This window comes from Syngnathus scovelli, chromosome 2 (assembly GCF_024217435.2).
Source record: "Syngnathus scovelli strain Florida chromosome 2, RoL_Ssco_1.2, whole genome shotgun sequence".
NCBI lineage: Eukaryota > Metazoa > Chordata > Actinopteri > Syngnathiformes > Syngnathidae > Syngnathus > Syngnathus scovelli.
The window spans coordinates 13443221-13460587 of NC_090848.1; the positions used below are offsets into that span (position 1 = coordinate 13443221).

The following is a 17367-nucleotide window of genomic DNA, read 5'->3' on the forward strand; positions in this document are numbered from 1 at the left end:
AATCATGATGTTTGTGAAATGTCTCCATTTAACATTTTTAACAGACAATTTTAATGTATATTTGATTCTCCTCAACGACCATCACCATATTGCTTCAGACCCACAAACCTCGTCATATTCAAATCAAATCCTGTGTGTGATGAAACGAGAAAACAAGATTCAATAACGCCCAATTAAAGCTGTTAAAGACTAATTAAAGCTGTTCTCCCAAACACTGAATAAATCATTGTGTGAGTTGAAAGGCAGTTGCCATGATAATTGGAACCGCTGTGATTCTGTCCTCAATTGGATAAGCATTTAAACAGAGAATGATGCATTTGAAGTTTTGCTGTTTGTTTTATATACATGTATTTTTTTTTCTTATAAAAATTAGGTGCAACTTTAACAAGTTGTTTAATAAGAAACAATATTTAGACACGTCATTCTGACATCAAGTCGTAAAGTTGGTGAAATTTGATTGAGAACGTACTGAAAGTCATCTGTGAAAATAATGAAATACCTTGAAAGCTGAACACAACAACTGCAACGACAAGGTCACTACAATTATGTTTAGCATATCTTATTTGACACGCACATTAGTAACCTTGTTGCAAAGTCAACAGGCTGTCGCTTGAGAGAGGAAAGCTGCAGAGTGGAAGGCCACCGAGACGTGTGAGGAACGGGAACAGTCGGCCATGTGTGAGCAGGAAATGCGCGGGCGTCCCTCTGCTCTGATAGTTTTCATTCACACATACGACTAATTGCGTGCCATGGCAAATTCCATTGACCCACGCATCAATCATTTTACAACTCTTTGCAAGCTAACGTTGCTTCCTTCGTTTTGCTGACCCTGCAGGCACATCTCTGATGACAAAAAGAACGTTTTGACATTAGCTCCCATGTAGAGGCCTTGTGATGACTGCACATGGAAGACAGGGAAGTGAAAATGTTTCCTTTCATCAAAATCAAAATGAGTAAAAGAACCATTTGGCATTTCTTTGGTCCTTTGACATTTCAACCACGCTCTCTATATACAGCAGCGTACATGAGTGTTTGCATTTGAACATGAACAGAACTAAAATGATCTTTGTTTCTATTTCTTTTCTTGCCTGGTCAATGTGTTCCTCAGTTTTACAAATTTGGTTGTCTTTTGCTTTTTATTGTTTTTAATTTTGCTGAGTCTGGATTGGGCATCTTCACACGTTTCTTGCCATAAGGACAGAATATGACAACGAACGCCTACTCGTACACCACAACTTCTGTCAAGAAAAGAAACCCATGAGCTAAATTAAGGAAAATAACTTTAGATAATGATCAAGCCCAACCAACACAGCTTTTCTTAATCGTAAACAAACCAACAAACAATAACATGCTAACCAATAACAAAGCCACATGAAAACTCTAAATGCTGTAAGGCTCTTCGGTTTAATTCCACTCACAGAATTTAGCAAGCTCAAGATTTTAAGATGTATTCCTCCACAATCGAAATGATCAAGATAGTTTGTTTTACATTTTCAAGTACCACCACTATAATAATGAGCAAGTCTTTACCTGATCCAGAGCTGTTTGCCATCATGACCTCCTTCAAGTTTTCACATTTTAAAAACTCCAAGTCAGCCCGTTGTTTGCTTTTGGTATAAGCAAAACTCAGCCGGCGATGAGGATCGAGTCTCTTATTGTACTGTAGATGATACCCTCCGTTTGCTGGTATTTGTTTCAGCACTTGAGGTCTTCAAACATGTCTCATGGTCAACCAATACATTCCTGTCACAAAGCTGCTAATGAAAAACCGCCATGTCCCAAGGCTTACGGAGCTACGGCTTCCAGGTATTGCGACATATTCAACAAGGTGTGAAAAACCCTTCTCACCTTGAACTCTTTCATTTAAAGCCCAAATATTTTTCCCCCGCTTATTCTTGATGTCCACTTGGCCAAGTTCTTTGTTGAACCTACTCAAAATATTAGCTGTAGGTCCATGAAAGCAAGGCAGCGAAAAACCATAGCGAGATGTGCAGATGGCAAATAAATCCAGTGAAAGTCTGTCAAGAGTGAGAAGAGTACTTGAATTCAAAATCTGGATAAATCATGTTTCCCCCACATTCCAAAAAACATGCATGTTTCATTGACGACTTGGTGTGTAAATGAATATAAATATGACCAGGTCAGGGTCAAGTTCAGGTCAGCTTGGATAGACCTCAGTTCACCGTTGACCCGAAAGAGGATGAGGAGTACAGAAAATGGATAGATGGAATAATAATGACGTGCCTGCCAAGGACGCTCAAATGGAACACCAATGAATATGCAATGCAGCAAATGTACTTGGTTGGTTGCATGAATAGCCTCTGATGAAAAATAGTCGTCCAGACCACAAAATAATAATGCATTCCAACATTTCAATGTGGGACCTCGAATGTCAGTGTCAGTAATTTCAACCTGAGGTCGAAAGGTGGTGCCATGATGAATTAATAAGTAGATAGTACTAAAAATACATTATTTTCATCACTTGATAAAAATGCCAATTACTGAATACAATTTCATCATAACCAATGAAGGACAATGTTGTGGAGCATGTAGATTGCAACGTCTGTCAGAATCGGAGCGTTGGCTTTCAGATCTTGTCTCAGGCCTTTCTGTGTGCAGTCAGCAAGTTCTTCCCGTGGTAGCGTGGGTTTTTGCAGGGTATGCCAGCTTCCTCCCACATTCTAAAGGCATGCATGCAGGTTAATTCACCTACAGTAACGCTCAATTGCCCTTACAGTAGGTGTGCATGTGAACGGTATTAACTATCAGAGGTGGACTTCATTAGTCATCAATGATTGATGACGATTTATAAGAACATAAGAAAATCAAACCTACGCTAGGAACAGTTTAATAAAGTATATTGATTTTGGCATTTGATAACATTTGATGAATATATTTGAGTTAGGTTAGTGCCACGTTGCTTTGGTGTCAGTTGTTTTGATAATGTGGCTGCACAAGTCTGCACACCCTGATAAAGTGAGAGGTGGCTATGTTCAGAATTAATAAATACTTGTACTGTATTTTCCACACTATAAGGCGCACCAGATTATAAGGCGCACCTTCAATGAATGGCCCATTTTAAAACTTTGTCCATATATAAAGCGCACCGGATTATAAGGCGCACCTTCAATGAATGGCCCATTTTAAAAATTTGTCCATATATATAAGATATATACATTTGGCCCGCGGGCCGGACTTTGGACACGGCTGCTGTAGTGGCTCAATATTGGTCCATATATAAAGCGCACCTGATTATAAGGCTGCTTTTGGGAAAATTTGAGGTTTTTAGGTGCACCTTAAAGTGCGGAAAATACGGTAAATAGAAGTCAGCACACACTTTCTACCATTAAACTACACCATCCCTTATCAACAATAGGCGGCATTTGAATGTTTTTACCTGCGACTAGTGGTCAACTTATTACACAGGTGAGACAGCAGCAGCAGGCACAAACCATTCCCAACATCTATTAAAAGTCAGGGTCAGTTATTGATTCATACACCATTAGCTCCACACTAGATACCTCCATTTCATACAATGCCCTATGAAAAAAAAAAAAAACTTGACTGTATTGATGCCCTGTGGGAAATCATTCACTGTCTACAACATTTTTTATATTTTCTGACCGCACTGATATTTCAGAGATGCCATAAAACATTCATTTTAAAAGATCATTTGGAAAGCATTTCATGTTTTGATGCAGATAAATCACATGAAGGCAAAAAAGAACAAGGAAAGAAACATTTTAGGTAAAGAAATAAAAATTGTCTCCCTCTCCAAGAAAATAAGTGTTACATTCCAATTGCAACTGAGGTCCCTTTGGAACCTCCTGGGTGACACATTATATTTCACACACACTAATTTACATATGTGGATTTTATACTTTCCATATTGTACAATTAAATATTCAGAAATGCTTTCTTGCTTGCTCCACCACTGCACCAGTTTTCTCTAAAAGTGGCAGAACATCCCTATGACTCATCAATTAGCTTTAGAACTCATCATCCACCATATGAGCCTTAGTAAACTGAAGCTGTGGAAATACAAGTGGAGACACAAACTGTGACTGAAACCATTCCTTTAACAGCAGCCATATTCCACTTTGTCCATCATTAGTGTGTTGATGTCTTCTCCGTGGTCTTCATGACACCGTGCTCCTGTTGCAATTTGCATCATACTATGGCATCAGCAACCTGCTAATATGGAAGGCAGGTGGCAAATTCCACAGACGGACCCTATAGATGATCAATAATTCTCTGGACGAGTTGTTCAATGGCCCATGGAGGGATTTCTCATAAAATCAGACGTGTGAGGTTAATGCTACCAGCATTCTATGGTGTAATGGCACGGGTCCATTTACTATGAGACGAGTCGATGTGACTCTGACAAGCTGAAAACATCCTGACCTCATAAATACTCTTCTACTCAGTTACAAAACTTGAGCCAAAATCTCATGTTGTTTGTTTTGTCACCAACCCATACTGTGGAAGTCATGTCCTCTTCGGGATTGCCTCTGTTGCTCGCAAGCCTACAAGCCTGTGCCACCTTGGTTTCCAACCTGGTTGCTTGTAAATTCAGTGTTCCGCTTTATTCGTGCCTCCGAGATGTTTTTGTGTGCATGTCTATCCTCTGAACTGTGACAAATTGGTCTACAGCTACACAGTATCACAGCTGGGAGCAGTGTGCACAAAACAACCTAGAGATCTACAGGAAACCCTCTGAGCCTCAACATATTCATTTCATAGCCACAATCCAACCCCAAGTGTTTTGCAGGCTGTTAAATTCTGGCTGTTTCCACAGCCAAAGAAAAACGAGCATGTTGTCTATCAACATATAATAAAAATAATATATCTTTTTTTAAAAATCACTAAAAATCCCCCAGAAAGGGGACAAACCCCATAAACTGGTAAATCCGGTTCATGGGACACAAACAGCCTAGAGACTGAACCAAAAATATTGTATCGCTCACTGTGGTCTGATAGAGGTTTTATTTTGAAAAAGAAGTGCATCCACCTCCGCTTCTGTACGCGTTAAACCACTGGTCACGGTCATGATATGGTAACAAAAAAAAGTATGCCAAGAAGCTAGCAAGATGTTTAATGATCAGACCACTGTGGCTATGTGGTTGAGATGATTGCCTGTCACCATGGGGACGTCGGTTCGAAACCATCCACCTCCAACATCCCCAGGCACATGGCTGTGGTGTCTTTGAGTATGAGATCAATACCTTGAGTTTAGTTGAAGTGCTCCCCTGGTGCATAATAATAGCCCCTTGCTTCAGTGTGTGTTTGTTGTGCCCACTACTACAATGGGTCAAAAGCAGAGGTTAAATTTCATGTATGTGTGTGTAGATGATAAAAGAAACAAGTGCAGGGTTTTGATAATACATTCAGTATAGTGATAAATTATATATATTTAATGACCCAATTAGTGTTTAGTTGTTTCTTTGCCGCCTTATACAAATAGTGCTTTACATTAAATTGTCCCTTGGTCCAAAAATAAATAAATAAGCAGTTTGGCGACAAAAGATCTAATCTAAGATCAGGATCTTGAAAGTGACTGGCTTTGAGCATCATAAAAGGAACTTATGCAGTAAATTGCATTAGAATTAGATACATGCCAATGAAAATGAATGACAAGCACTCCATTCTATTTATAGTACAAAAATCAAATAAATTAATAAATAAAGCTGACATTTTACTTCTCGGTTTGATCAAAATCACAATGCTTTCAAATAAGAACAGCATTTTTCACAACTTAGCCTAATGTGCTGTCGACATTCTGCACAACCGTCAGCAAGAACCGGGTGAACTGGGTGGATTAACTTCATCTGGGAGGGATCACTGAAATCCTGCACACCTCCAAGGAACAGTAGTGTAGGCATTAGACTTTCATTGTATAGATTTGTGAAAGTGTGATTATGGAGCCCCGCTTGCTCTCTGAAGCTGCTCTGCTCCTGAGAGCCACGGTGATCCAACACTAATGACTTGCTCTATGGTTACTGGGGCTTGTGGGAACGCTGGAAAGCACAGAGGAAGGAGGTGGGGGGTGGCAGCTGTGCTAAATCCTTACGGGGGAGTTGTCAAGAATGGATGACTTGATTTTGACTCATTTTTACTACATGTGTTTGAAGGTCTTCTTCACCCGCTGCAATTGACAGTCAAAAAGGGACTCTGCAAAAAGGCTTTTTATTAGCACTCTGACTCCACCCCCAGGTGGCTCCTAAAATGCTGCTGGGCTTGGCCTCATCTCAGTATCAACTTGAGTCAACAAAGGAAAACAAATTGCCCTCAAAAGAGCCACTAAGTACCAAACAGTGTGAGAAATCTCAACAGAATATGACCACCCCGAGATCACCAAGTGTTGCCGTGAGCCGATTTAGCACACGCCAAATTCCCAAGTGAACATAAAGGAACAAGTTAAAGTCGATTGTACTTTCCCATCACTCACAAGTTGGACGAGCACAAGAAGCTGGCCCACTTCATGCAAGGCAAGTGCCAATTACGAGCTGCTTGCTTGTCTTACCTTGCTCACGGCTGAGGCTGCGAACGTTGCCAGAACCGTCCATTGTTGCATTCCCCCAGTGAGACGGAGCTCCATGTGATGCGAAACAGGGCTGGTGGAGCTGGCTTCACCCTATCTACCATGTGGAGGGCTGCTGGCACTGGGTGTCATTATCCAGGGTGTGATTGGAAGATGTTTTGGGGAGAGCTCACTTGCCCTCACGTCTTTCTACGCTATCTTTCTCTCAGAGTCTTTCTTCTCTTCTTGCATGCTGTCTGGGTGGATGTAAGCCCATCCTCCTTTTCTCTATGAGCTACAGCCAAGATAATAATGTGGTCTCACACTTCTTCCTCTACAGTACAGAGTGGATTGTGTGTGAGTGCATGTACGTGGGGAGGGTTTGCCCGAAGAGCTTTCGGCGCCCGCTGAATACAGTCAACCACTCACAGCTCTTGTAGCCAAGGGGAATGCGCTCGGTTCAACGGCGATCACCTGGGAGAGCGAGCGCTATTAGATGGACAAGGGAGGGAGGGAAAAGTGAGGAAGGAGGAGCAGGAGTAAGCAGGGGAGGAAATGGACCGAAATGCATCTGCTGAGATGAAAGGGAGGAGAAGGATGCGAGAGGCGCAAAGGGAGCCAAGGTGGCCGTGATTTGCAAGTAGGGGAGAGCAGCAGTGTGTGGCACACATGTTTTATTCAGCATGGAGAGATGCTGAGGGATAGGAGCAGCCAACCGTGGATGGGTTGGTCCCAGCAGTCGGCCAAAGGGAGACACAAAATAGGAGAGTGGAGGGGGGAGGTTGTGGACTGTGCTTTTGGAAGCAGCTCATCGTGTCACAAAAGCTTGAAGATGCGTACAAAGTTTCAGCCAGGACTATGCAGGAAAAAAAAGTGTGCAAAAAAATATATTTTAAAGGTATATATCTGTCCACATGAAGATATTGCAGCCTCCTTTGTCACGCATTCTGCTCACTCCTCCATTTCTCAGTATAGTGAGAGACGAGGATGAACGTTTACGCATGCCAAAAAGAATCAAAGCAGCCACTGTTGTTAACTCTTTCAAGATAATAAATAATACAACTGTCCCCATAAAGCCTGAGTAGGATGTTCTCTGCTTGTCTGGTATTTTTCAAAGACTGTCTCAAAACATAGAGGAAAATATTGTGTTAAAATAAAAATATTTCTTGTGTGGACAAGAAAACCTGAGATACTTGAACTCCTCAACCGGAAGCTCCACTTCACTCCCAATCTCTTTTGAGAATCAGCGGTTTTGATTCAGAAGTGCTGTTTCATGGAAATGCATTTTTCACGTCCCGTGAAGAACTGCATGTGTCTAAAATGAGTTGTCCGTCAATTTGTTGGTTACAAAAGGACAATAATATGCCTTGCCACTTGTGCTCTAATAGGATGAGGCAATTACGATGGCAATTATAACTCCGATATGGTCTGCGGTGTGATAATACTTTTTGAATTTCTCAAAATGCGCCTGAATAAACACATAGAATCACATCATGCCTCTTTCCAAGAGCGATGATGAAAGGTGGGGCGTATGAATGCATCATTGAACTAATGCCTGCATTAGCGGTCAGTGATGCCTTTAACCTGAAACGATTATCATTCCAAACCTCTGACCCGGGCTTTCGTTATTAAATGCAGAGCGACTGAGCATTGCGAGCTCATTTATGAAGGCAGTCAATTATCTTTGTAGAGTTGGCAGGGTTGGAGAGTAAGCTATTTAAAGTTCTGCTACATCACCAGCAAACACAATTTACAATATATTCAGCAACTTTCAACTAATGCATGAATAATACACCTTGTGAATTGTCTCACCTCATGTATGTTTCATGAGGCAGAAACACGGATTTTCAAATGCCCCTGCACCAAGGGAGATGCAGCAAAACCTGCGCTAGCTAGCAGCAAAAGTCACACTTCATTTATTTGACAGTGTCTTCTCTGTATGTTGGCGTGCGATGCCGCATGCTGCTTGAATGAACTTTGGGGACGTTACATGTCCGCTGAGTCACAATACCAGCAGGACCCGTTTCTCACACACATGGGGCCTTATGACATTTGTGACACAGCAAGCGGTTACCTCAGATCAAATGTGCCATGCATGGCTGTGTGCAGTGTGGTCAGTGGAGATGATCATTTTTCTAATAAATGCATAATTGGAGGCAAGAGAGCAAAGCGTGAACCTTCCACTAGCAAACAAGCTAATCGGTATACGATCCAGGATAAGACCGTGGCTGCTTTAACCACTGGCCATTGGCATCAACCAGGAAGTGCAAGTGAAAAAAAAAAAAAAGAAGATGCAGGTCTTACTGAAAAGAAATGAAGGGCAAAGCGAAAGCCAAAAAACAAATAAATGGACAATGAAGAGGTAATGAAATGGGAAATTTATTTGTAGTAAAATATATATGACCAGACATTCTGAGCAAATGTTAGCCACTTAGCAGTTTGAGAAGATAATAATAATAATAATAATAAGTGGGGATAAGTGGTATAGAAAATGGATGGATGGATGGATGGATGGATGGATGGATGGATGGATGGATGGATGGATGGATGGATGGATGGATGGATGGATGGATGGATGGATGGATGGATGGATGGATGGATGGATGGATGGATGGATGGATGGATGGATGGATGGATGGATGGATGGATGGATGGATGGATGGATAATAATAATAATGATGACAATAACTCTTCCTCTTTTGATGTCATTGTCGTTCCAAGCAACCTATTAAGATACTTTTTATACCTTTGGAAGGCACATTTTTTGAAGTTACTGCCAGTGAAAGTAAGCAGCATATTGACTGATTGACTCACAGAGGAAGGCCGTGCTTTGGTGTTGAGAACAATAACATCCCACATAAACAAGAGATACAGAAACAGGATGCTTACACTCAAACATCTAATTAGATCTTACATATGGTCTATTAAAAAAAATAAAAAAAACTTTCAAAATATTGTATCTGGATTTTTGCCAAAATATTTGTAAAGATATACGTATATTTTTTATTTTTCCATAGACAGTTCTGGAATTAGGGTCACAGTATTTTACTGAGGAAATACTGTAAAGCTCAAGAAGGCATACATGCGTGGTCTCTGTGTGGTCCAGTTTAGTGGGCACGGCACACAAACACAACATCCTACGATATGTCAGCCACCTATTTGTTACGCTGCTTATGCATATGTGTCAGAGCGCCAAAATTAGCTGACTTTAGAGACGTAAAGAGGCGGTCACAGAGCTCAGTGAATCCCTGCTGGAATTAGTTGAAACATCATCCCACCTTTTTAGGATTAGTGGAGGCAAGTACAGTATATCACTCTGATTAAACTGGATCAGGAGAAACTGATCCTCAAAAAGGAGAATCAGAAACAGTACTAATGTACAGAATTTCCTGGATTAAAATTTCTCTCTAAGAGTATTTTGGTAGTGGTCAGTGTTGAAACGCTCATAATAGTATAATATAATTTTTTTACTGCTACACGGTAAATTGAATTTCAATCGGGATCATGGTTTCGGCTCTGACAAACAAATTAACCTTTGGTGATAATTACATTTAAAATGCAGGCTGCTGCACATCTATTTAAACTCCTACTCAACCAGTAGTTAGCAAACCACCAGGAGGCGAAGGCATGGTTAAGGTTTTTATCAAGCTGCCTAAATAACAAGCCAGTAGACTCTGCAGTGGGAGCCTAAAGTCACTGTGGACAGATGAGAGTGAGATATGAAGAGAGAAAGAAAGTGCAGTACACTGCATAACCAATTTCTTCTGTCACAGATTTACTATTTAAACACCACATTAGCAATAAAAACTGATAAATTTGGCACCGGGATAAATGTGTTTTATTGCTTTGGACGCGTCGTCATTATATCATAATTACTGTGTAATTACGGGGGTTGCAGAAAACGTCCAATAGTACGCACAATATAAAGCACTTACGTATATGTACTTGTACAACTGTTTATCATCACATCAGCTTTTATGACATGACTTGAAAAAATCAACTCTTTAGAAAAACACTACTGGAAATGAAATATTGATTTTTTTTTTTCTTTCATTTACAGTCGGTGCCATTCAACCATCTTGTCATGTTCATGTGAATCTATTTGGAAAATCACCCGCCAATCCTGATGGAATGTGACCACAAGCCTCAGGTATCGTGTGTGCGTGTGTGTGTGTGTGTGTGTGTGTGTGCAGCTATTGAGGTCTGATAACTGGCTGATAGGCAAAACTGTCAAATACAATTCATGGGGCCATAAAGATGTCAGCTGTATACACTTTGTAATATATTTAATGTGTTTGGACAGCTACGTATGTGCAGGGTACACAATGTGTACTAGACATTCCAGACATTCACTGTACTGTACTTTTCAAGCACATGGTGGCTGCCAACATGAGCAAATATATTATTTTCAGGCTCATCGTAGTCATTGTATCCCAGGTCAACGTCAGGTAAATTCAACATCACTGTAAAAATAGTCTAAAGTCCTACAGATTTTTAAATTCCATCAGATCCTCTTCTAACTTATTGTGAACAGTACGTATTCCTTATCTTCTTTTTTGTGTGTATGGTGAGACAGGGAGGAATTGAAATTTTAACAACTACCTGCATGTGGCCAAACCCCGAGCGCACTCGTGGATCATGATTATGCACTCATGATGAAATAGAATTTAAAAACATCTTTAGTAGTTGAGGGGGTGGCTGATGATTAGCTCCCCGTGTTTATTGCCACCACTACTCATGCGAGGAAGGAGGCGCAGTGATCGTACAACAGACATCAACATGCCTTTGTGGGAGAAAATGACACTTTGAGAAATGGCTCCACCAGTAAATTGCTGCTCTTTAGTGTTCTTTGTAAAACGTCCTACCACAATGCGCCAAACAACATGTGATGCATTATGTGTAACCGTATCATAACATTGCCATCTGCTGAATGATGCATCTCATTATTTTCTTCCCACTGAAAGGATTCCGTCGCATCCGGTTTGAATTTACGACAGATAACAGTGACTTCCATATTGCAATGGGACAGTCAAAGCAAACACACACACGTGATACATTATTAGCTGACAGGTCGTACAAAAGAGCAGGCTATACATTGTTGTTTCAGTCCTGGATCATCAATCAGATATTATTACGACAGAGCAAGGCGTTCACATTTTAAAGATCAAAAATGCCCTCCCTAATATGTTTGCAAACATTTAAGAATAAATGCTTGTATAATATAGAATTTAAAAATCCCACTAACAAGATGTAGAGCAATACATGAGGGACATTACCCACATGAACACACAATGTGTAGCAATAAATCTTAGTCATGCATATGATTTAAACTAAAAAGTAACTCTGGAGGAAGTAATGAAAGTGTTCCCTTTTTCATCAGACTTTATCTGAGTGCCCTAAAAAGATCACACTTCAGTCCTCTCGTTTTTGATACTGTAGAGGAAGTCATGCAATGCTGTATCTCACTGTCTCAAATGCTGTCCTCGCCTCCCCCCCTCAGTTTTAGGTCAACAGAGTTATATAGGATTGTCTACTGCTGAAGCTTTGTGTTACAGTATGCAAATATCGGTGTATATCTTTAGATAGTAGATTATGTGAAGAATGCACCCTGGGATCAAACGAAGTTGCACAGAATAACAAAGAACTGAGAAGTGGCTTAGATTTATTGTAAAAAAAAATCTAGTATTTTGGAGCTACTCCTTGATGTATTAAGAGGGAATATGCAAAAATATTCACAAAAGTATGCTGTAGAAATATATTGCAAACAACTAATGCTCTATGTGTTACTGGTTCCTAGTTCTGCTGGGTAGTTTTTCTATTTAAAACAAATCTATTCATTTTCTGTGAGTACGTGAGCCTATCACAGCTGTGAACTGTGAAATACATAATTTTATTATAAATGGCCTGTACACACCATCATATTATTTAATACATTGTAGCTAGTACCTGGACTTTTTGTAGCTACTGGATGCAAAATTGTCATTTTGTGTGGGCTCTATTTTCATGCCCAGTGCAAGGGTCTTGCCGCAATAAAAAAAAAAAAAAAGAGGCATTTTGCGCAGTTGTGGGAGTGAACACAGATCATTTTAGATCATTTCAGAGTGTTTTGGGTCCTGTCAGCGTTACAAGTGGAGGCGTTACTACTCATTACATTTCTCAGTTAAGATAGTTGCTGTTTTCAACCTTCAATATTTTCTCACGTGTGAAACGACTTTTGTGATCACATCCACAAAGGTTATATTACCCCAGGTCATTTGTAACTTTAAATGCAATCTCTTCTATTTCCCGTCACGTACGTACGTACTATCCACCCGAGACGGTGTATTAAAAGATGCCCGGGATTTGTTTGATATTGCAGCAGAGCGGGAGCTCAACAGGAGATAACGGCATAGAGATGTGTGCTTCTGGTAGATCCCCATGACCATAACTTAACAAATTCATCCTACTTATCAAGTGCTCACAGAACATTATTTAAGGATTCCAAAATGAATACAACCGCCAGCTAAGCTAGTTATCACAACTCAGAAAACATTAAAATGCTAGCTAGTGACAAGAGCCACATATTCCAAAAAAAATCCTTCTTTTTAAAGCAAGAGAAAAATGAATTAAAATGTCTGGCAAGTCAAAGTCATCCGTTCCTCTGATCTTTGTTGTCCTAGTGGAGGGATCTTTTCCACAGCTTTTCATTTGGGAATATTATCAAGTTTGGGAATTCTGCAACCACCGCGTTGCAGCTTTCTGGGCATTCCAGCTGAGCGAGGGGCTTTTCTATTTCACATGCCGCCAACCCTCAGGTGACAGAAAGTAGACTCGACTTTAGGCCAGCTGAAAGCAGGTCTAAGTATTATTATCACCTATTATCACATTCAGAAATGAAAATCCCACCTCAGGGGAAGGTGCAAGCTATCATCTCACAAATATAATTAACAACACAACATGGAAAAAAAAAAAAGTCTAATTCGTCTAATGTTTCCCATTCTATGGATGGCAGGACTTGACAGTTACATTTCCCTAAAAAAAAAAAAAAATCTGACTTTTTCACTCACAAAAAAGCCAAAGGGCGAACTGAACACAACTGACAGTTAAAAGTTATAAAAAAAAAAAAAGCTCCACCAAAAAAAGACTTCCATCCTGCAGTGAGAATTGATGAAAGCCTTGATCTAACTTTGACATCCCTTGTCGAGTGTTGCCACTTTTCCTAAGCAGGGTCACAGGTGAGCTCGAGGCCGTCCATCCCAGATGATTTTGGATGACAGTGGAGCCATAACCTGGACTTTGGACTAATTGCCAGCCAATCAGCAGGTTGTCAAGTCACAGTGAAATGAAAAGTTCACTTTTGGAAGCTGTCCATGGTCGCCCATGGAGCATACAGTCTAATATTATAAGATACTGTACTATTTATAATAATAATAATTGTAAATAAATGAAATGCTTCAACCTTTATTACATTGCTTTTGAACTCATGAAAGAATGAGAGGTGACAATAGTGGCTGTCGCCGATGCTTGGTTGACCAAGTGCTCCCTCTATTGCACTGTAATAAATGCTCCAGACATGGTTGGTGTCCTCCTGTGAATCCCATCTACTCACTTTATATTACCGCAGACGACATGAGCGTGTGTCTGGAAGTGTGTCTACGATGTCAAAAGATTCAAGTGTAATGCTGCTTGTGACGTTTACCAGACAATAGACACACACGGCCACACTTGTTTCAGAAGGCGTCCAAGTGTGTCGTCTTGCGGCAGCTCATTAAATGAAAGCTGATATTTTCTTGCGTGTGACAGGATAACTTGGAGGAGAAATTTCTCTATGCGTGTTCTTGAGTCCTTTTTTTTCTCACCGTCTTCTCCCTTTTAGTTGGATAATGATGTGGTGGCTACATATACATTACCATAAAGTAAAGGAATCGGGTTGAATGCTTGTAACAAAGAGAGAGTTGCAGCATCACCAATTAGATTGGAGAGATATGATCATTTCAATATTTATCCTTCCCGATTGCAAATGGGGATTATCAATGCGTTAAACAGGTGAACACCAAAAAAAAAAAAATGATTTTGAGGTACAAAAGTAATTTTAATTCATTTTAATTCAGTTTATTTCAATTAATCACTAATGATAAATATTAATATCTTATTACAATTAATTAATTTTACTCATCCAAATCTCTTTATGAACAAGGTTTGGCTTTTGACTAAGTCTAAGTAGGCTGCTAGAAGGATTTGGGTGGGCTAAGTACTTTTTTTGCATAATGTAGGCTATGAGACAATTTATTCCAATATAAGGCCTTGCAGATCTTGAAACCTGTGTTTGCAATTAGGCGTCGCCTCCAACCAGCTTATGCAGATTTTATTCACATGTGGACATCAAAGTTAGAAAGTGGACTATTGGAATTAATTGACATCTCACTGCACATCAAAAAAATGTCGGTCCCCTGTGGGATTTTTTGGTTGTTGTTGTTTTTAAATGTATATTGACCAGAATGAAAGTTTCTTTTTCCTTAGATGGACGAAGAAAAGCATTTGCAGAAATGAAAAACTGCTTTTCTTATATGTGCCACAATGAAGTCGTTTTGAGAAATTCAATTTTGGAGTGAAAAATGTACCGAAGCAACTTCGAAAACTGTAACTGGAGAAAGCGCCCTGGTTGTCCCGAACATGTAGGTGACTTTGCTCTCGGGAACATTACTCGCATCAGATTCTTTTGTTGCCTCATCCATCCAGCTTTGTGTTCCTTTAACCTTGTGGCTCGTGTCGAGCTCTCATATGCTGTCAGGTGTGTTGCCTTTTGAACTGCGTGTATTTTCCATACAGACACGCAAGCCATTACATTCACAGCAGAAGACAATTTAGTCTTCAATGGACCTAGCATGCTTGTTTTTGTAACGTGGGTGGAAGCAGAAGCACCTGGAGAAAACTCGGGCGAATGAGTGGAGAGTTTAGCTTAACAGGGAGAAAAAACTAAGGTTGCAACATAAGAAACTAAAAGGACTGAAGAATGACTGGCGATAAATCCACATGAACGCAATGTAACTGCTATTATCATCTGATCCTCTAAGCAAGATACAGCCTGTAATTGGTTGGATTGGGGGGGGGGGGGGTGCATCAAGATTGATGACATTAATTTGAAGGATTTCACATGCTCATTAGATATTTAATTTGCTTCTTTAAGATTGGCCCAAGAAAACAAATTAGCAGACAATGTTGCAACAGACTGTCACTCGGTTCTGCTAATTGTTTACCACTGCAGTTATAACAGTGCATGTCATTGTTGTGTGCGTGTGTGTGTGTGTGTGTTAATGACATGTTGGGGGGGGTAGCAATAACCAAACAAACTTCAACTTGAAAGTAGAGTCACACATCAACCTTAACTCATTTACTCCCATTGACGGCTATATCGATTTTGAATGAATTAAGCACAGTTGGCTGAAAACTAGTCAATTGATCCTTTCATTCTAGATTAATTGCCTCAAAATATTTAAGATGTTAATATATGTAAATGGACATTGCAATGAAGATTAATGTGCTACAATTGTCAAAATGAATGAGATTCTTCCCAAAAGGGAAATGGACACATAATGGGTTTCTCGTAATAGTCTATCTGATGTATGCATAGGAAAGACTTTAGTGACCTTTGAACTTTTTAACACTAATTCATGTAAAATTCAACAGAGGGATGCAAATATTCGTGAAATCAGAGTGAGATTGTCTTCCAACTCCTTTAGATCTCAGCGTATTTATGTTTGAGCAACACAACCAATGGAAACGCAACAGTGGGTCCTTCATTTAGGTCGCTCTCACACTGGGCCAGTTCTATTGTAAACACACGATTAACCGCCCCCCTCGCCTGTCCCCCGCAGTCTTGATGCTCAAACTCAATCAGACTTAATGACAGACATCATCACTTTCCTGACTTTGTGTAATATTTCGTGCCAAAGTTCAGTCCGACATTTCTAGTGTAAGCACCTCGAACAGCAGAATTTGACAATGTTACAGCATTTACCAGTCACAAATGTTCAAACTTTTTAGCTTGGCTTTTGTGCTATCTGTGTGATAAATTGAATTCTGTCAACATGACTTGTTAGATTTATTTTGTCCTTCTTTTTCTGTCCGAGCAATACCATGTGGATTTTTTCACTTATCACAAATGCTCCGTGTCAAATAAAGACGCTTTGCGAATCAATCGTGGATGAGTCAGTGAGCACTTGAGTAAACTCTCGGACACTCCAGTTGCTGCATCTTATTCTCAGACCGAGCAATGAGGTGAGGTGAAAATATGAGGCAGAGGACCCTCGGCTCATATTTTAATTGCCAGGCGGGGGAACGCAAACAATCGAGCCGAGCTGACAACACCGCCAGCCACTTATCTTATCAACTTTTTGATGTTGTTGCTCAAATGACAGTTCAGATCTCCAAAGGCAAACGGGCCTGCACCTGCTATTACGGCTTATTTGTCCTGGGCTTTGCGCTGATTAAACACAAATCAGCAAGCTCAGAGGTAATTTACTTGAATCTCCCGTCACGCGCTTTGTTGAACAGGAATAGCGCAGAGCGGCGTAGCACGAACGAAGCGAGGATTGTTTGCATGGCCGTACGTAATACACAGTTGCGCTCCCGTCGGCTTCTGCGGCACTGTTAAATCACACGTTTGGTCGAAGCTTTCACACATTGCGGCGGCCTCGCGTGCAGTCATTATAGCATCAATTGCCTTAATGGCCGCTCTGTCGCACCTTACGGCACCGAGCGGAGGCATCCTTGCTGACGGTCCTTTATATTTATAACGTGTACCTTTACACTCCTTTCAATAAACTCATTAATACAGCACTCACAATGGGATCCCTTTTAACGGCCCT

General features: G+C 40.4%; 1 protein-coding gene across 4 annotated transcripts in view; it reads right to left on the reverse strand.

The window, feature by feature from the left end:
* plch2a (phospholipase C, eta 2a) overlaps positions 1-17367 on the reverse strand; it is a 72407-nt gene that overhangs the window by 29030 nt on the left and 26010 nt on the right. The window contains exon 1 of one of the 4 annotated variants that reach the window (XM_049752139.2): positions 6524-6970. The exons of the other annotated variants lie outside the window; for them this stretch is intronic. Within the exon in view, the coding sequence (XP_049608096.1) occupies positions 6524-6566 (43 nt within the window). The 5' untranslated portion in view covers positions 6567-6970. Of the gene's footprint in view, positions 1-6523; positions 6971-17367 lie in introns of those variants that run through there. 4 annotated transcript variants of the gene reach the window in all.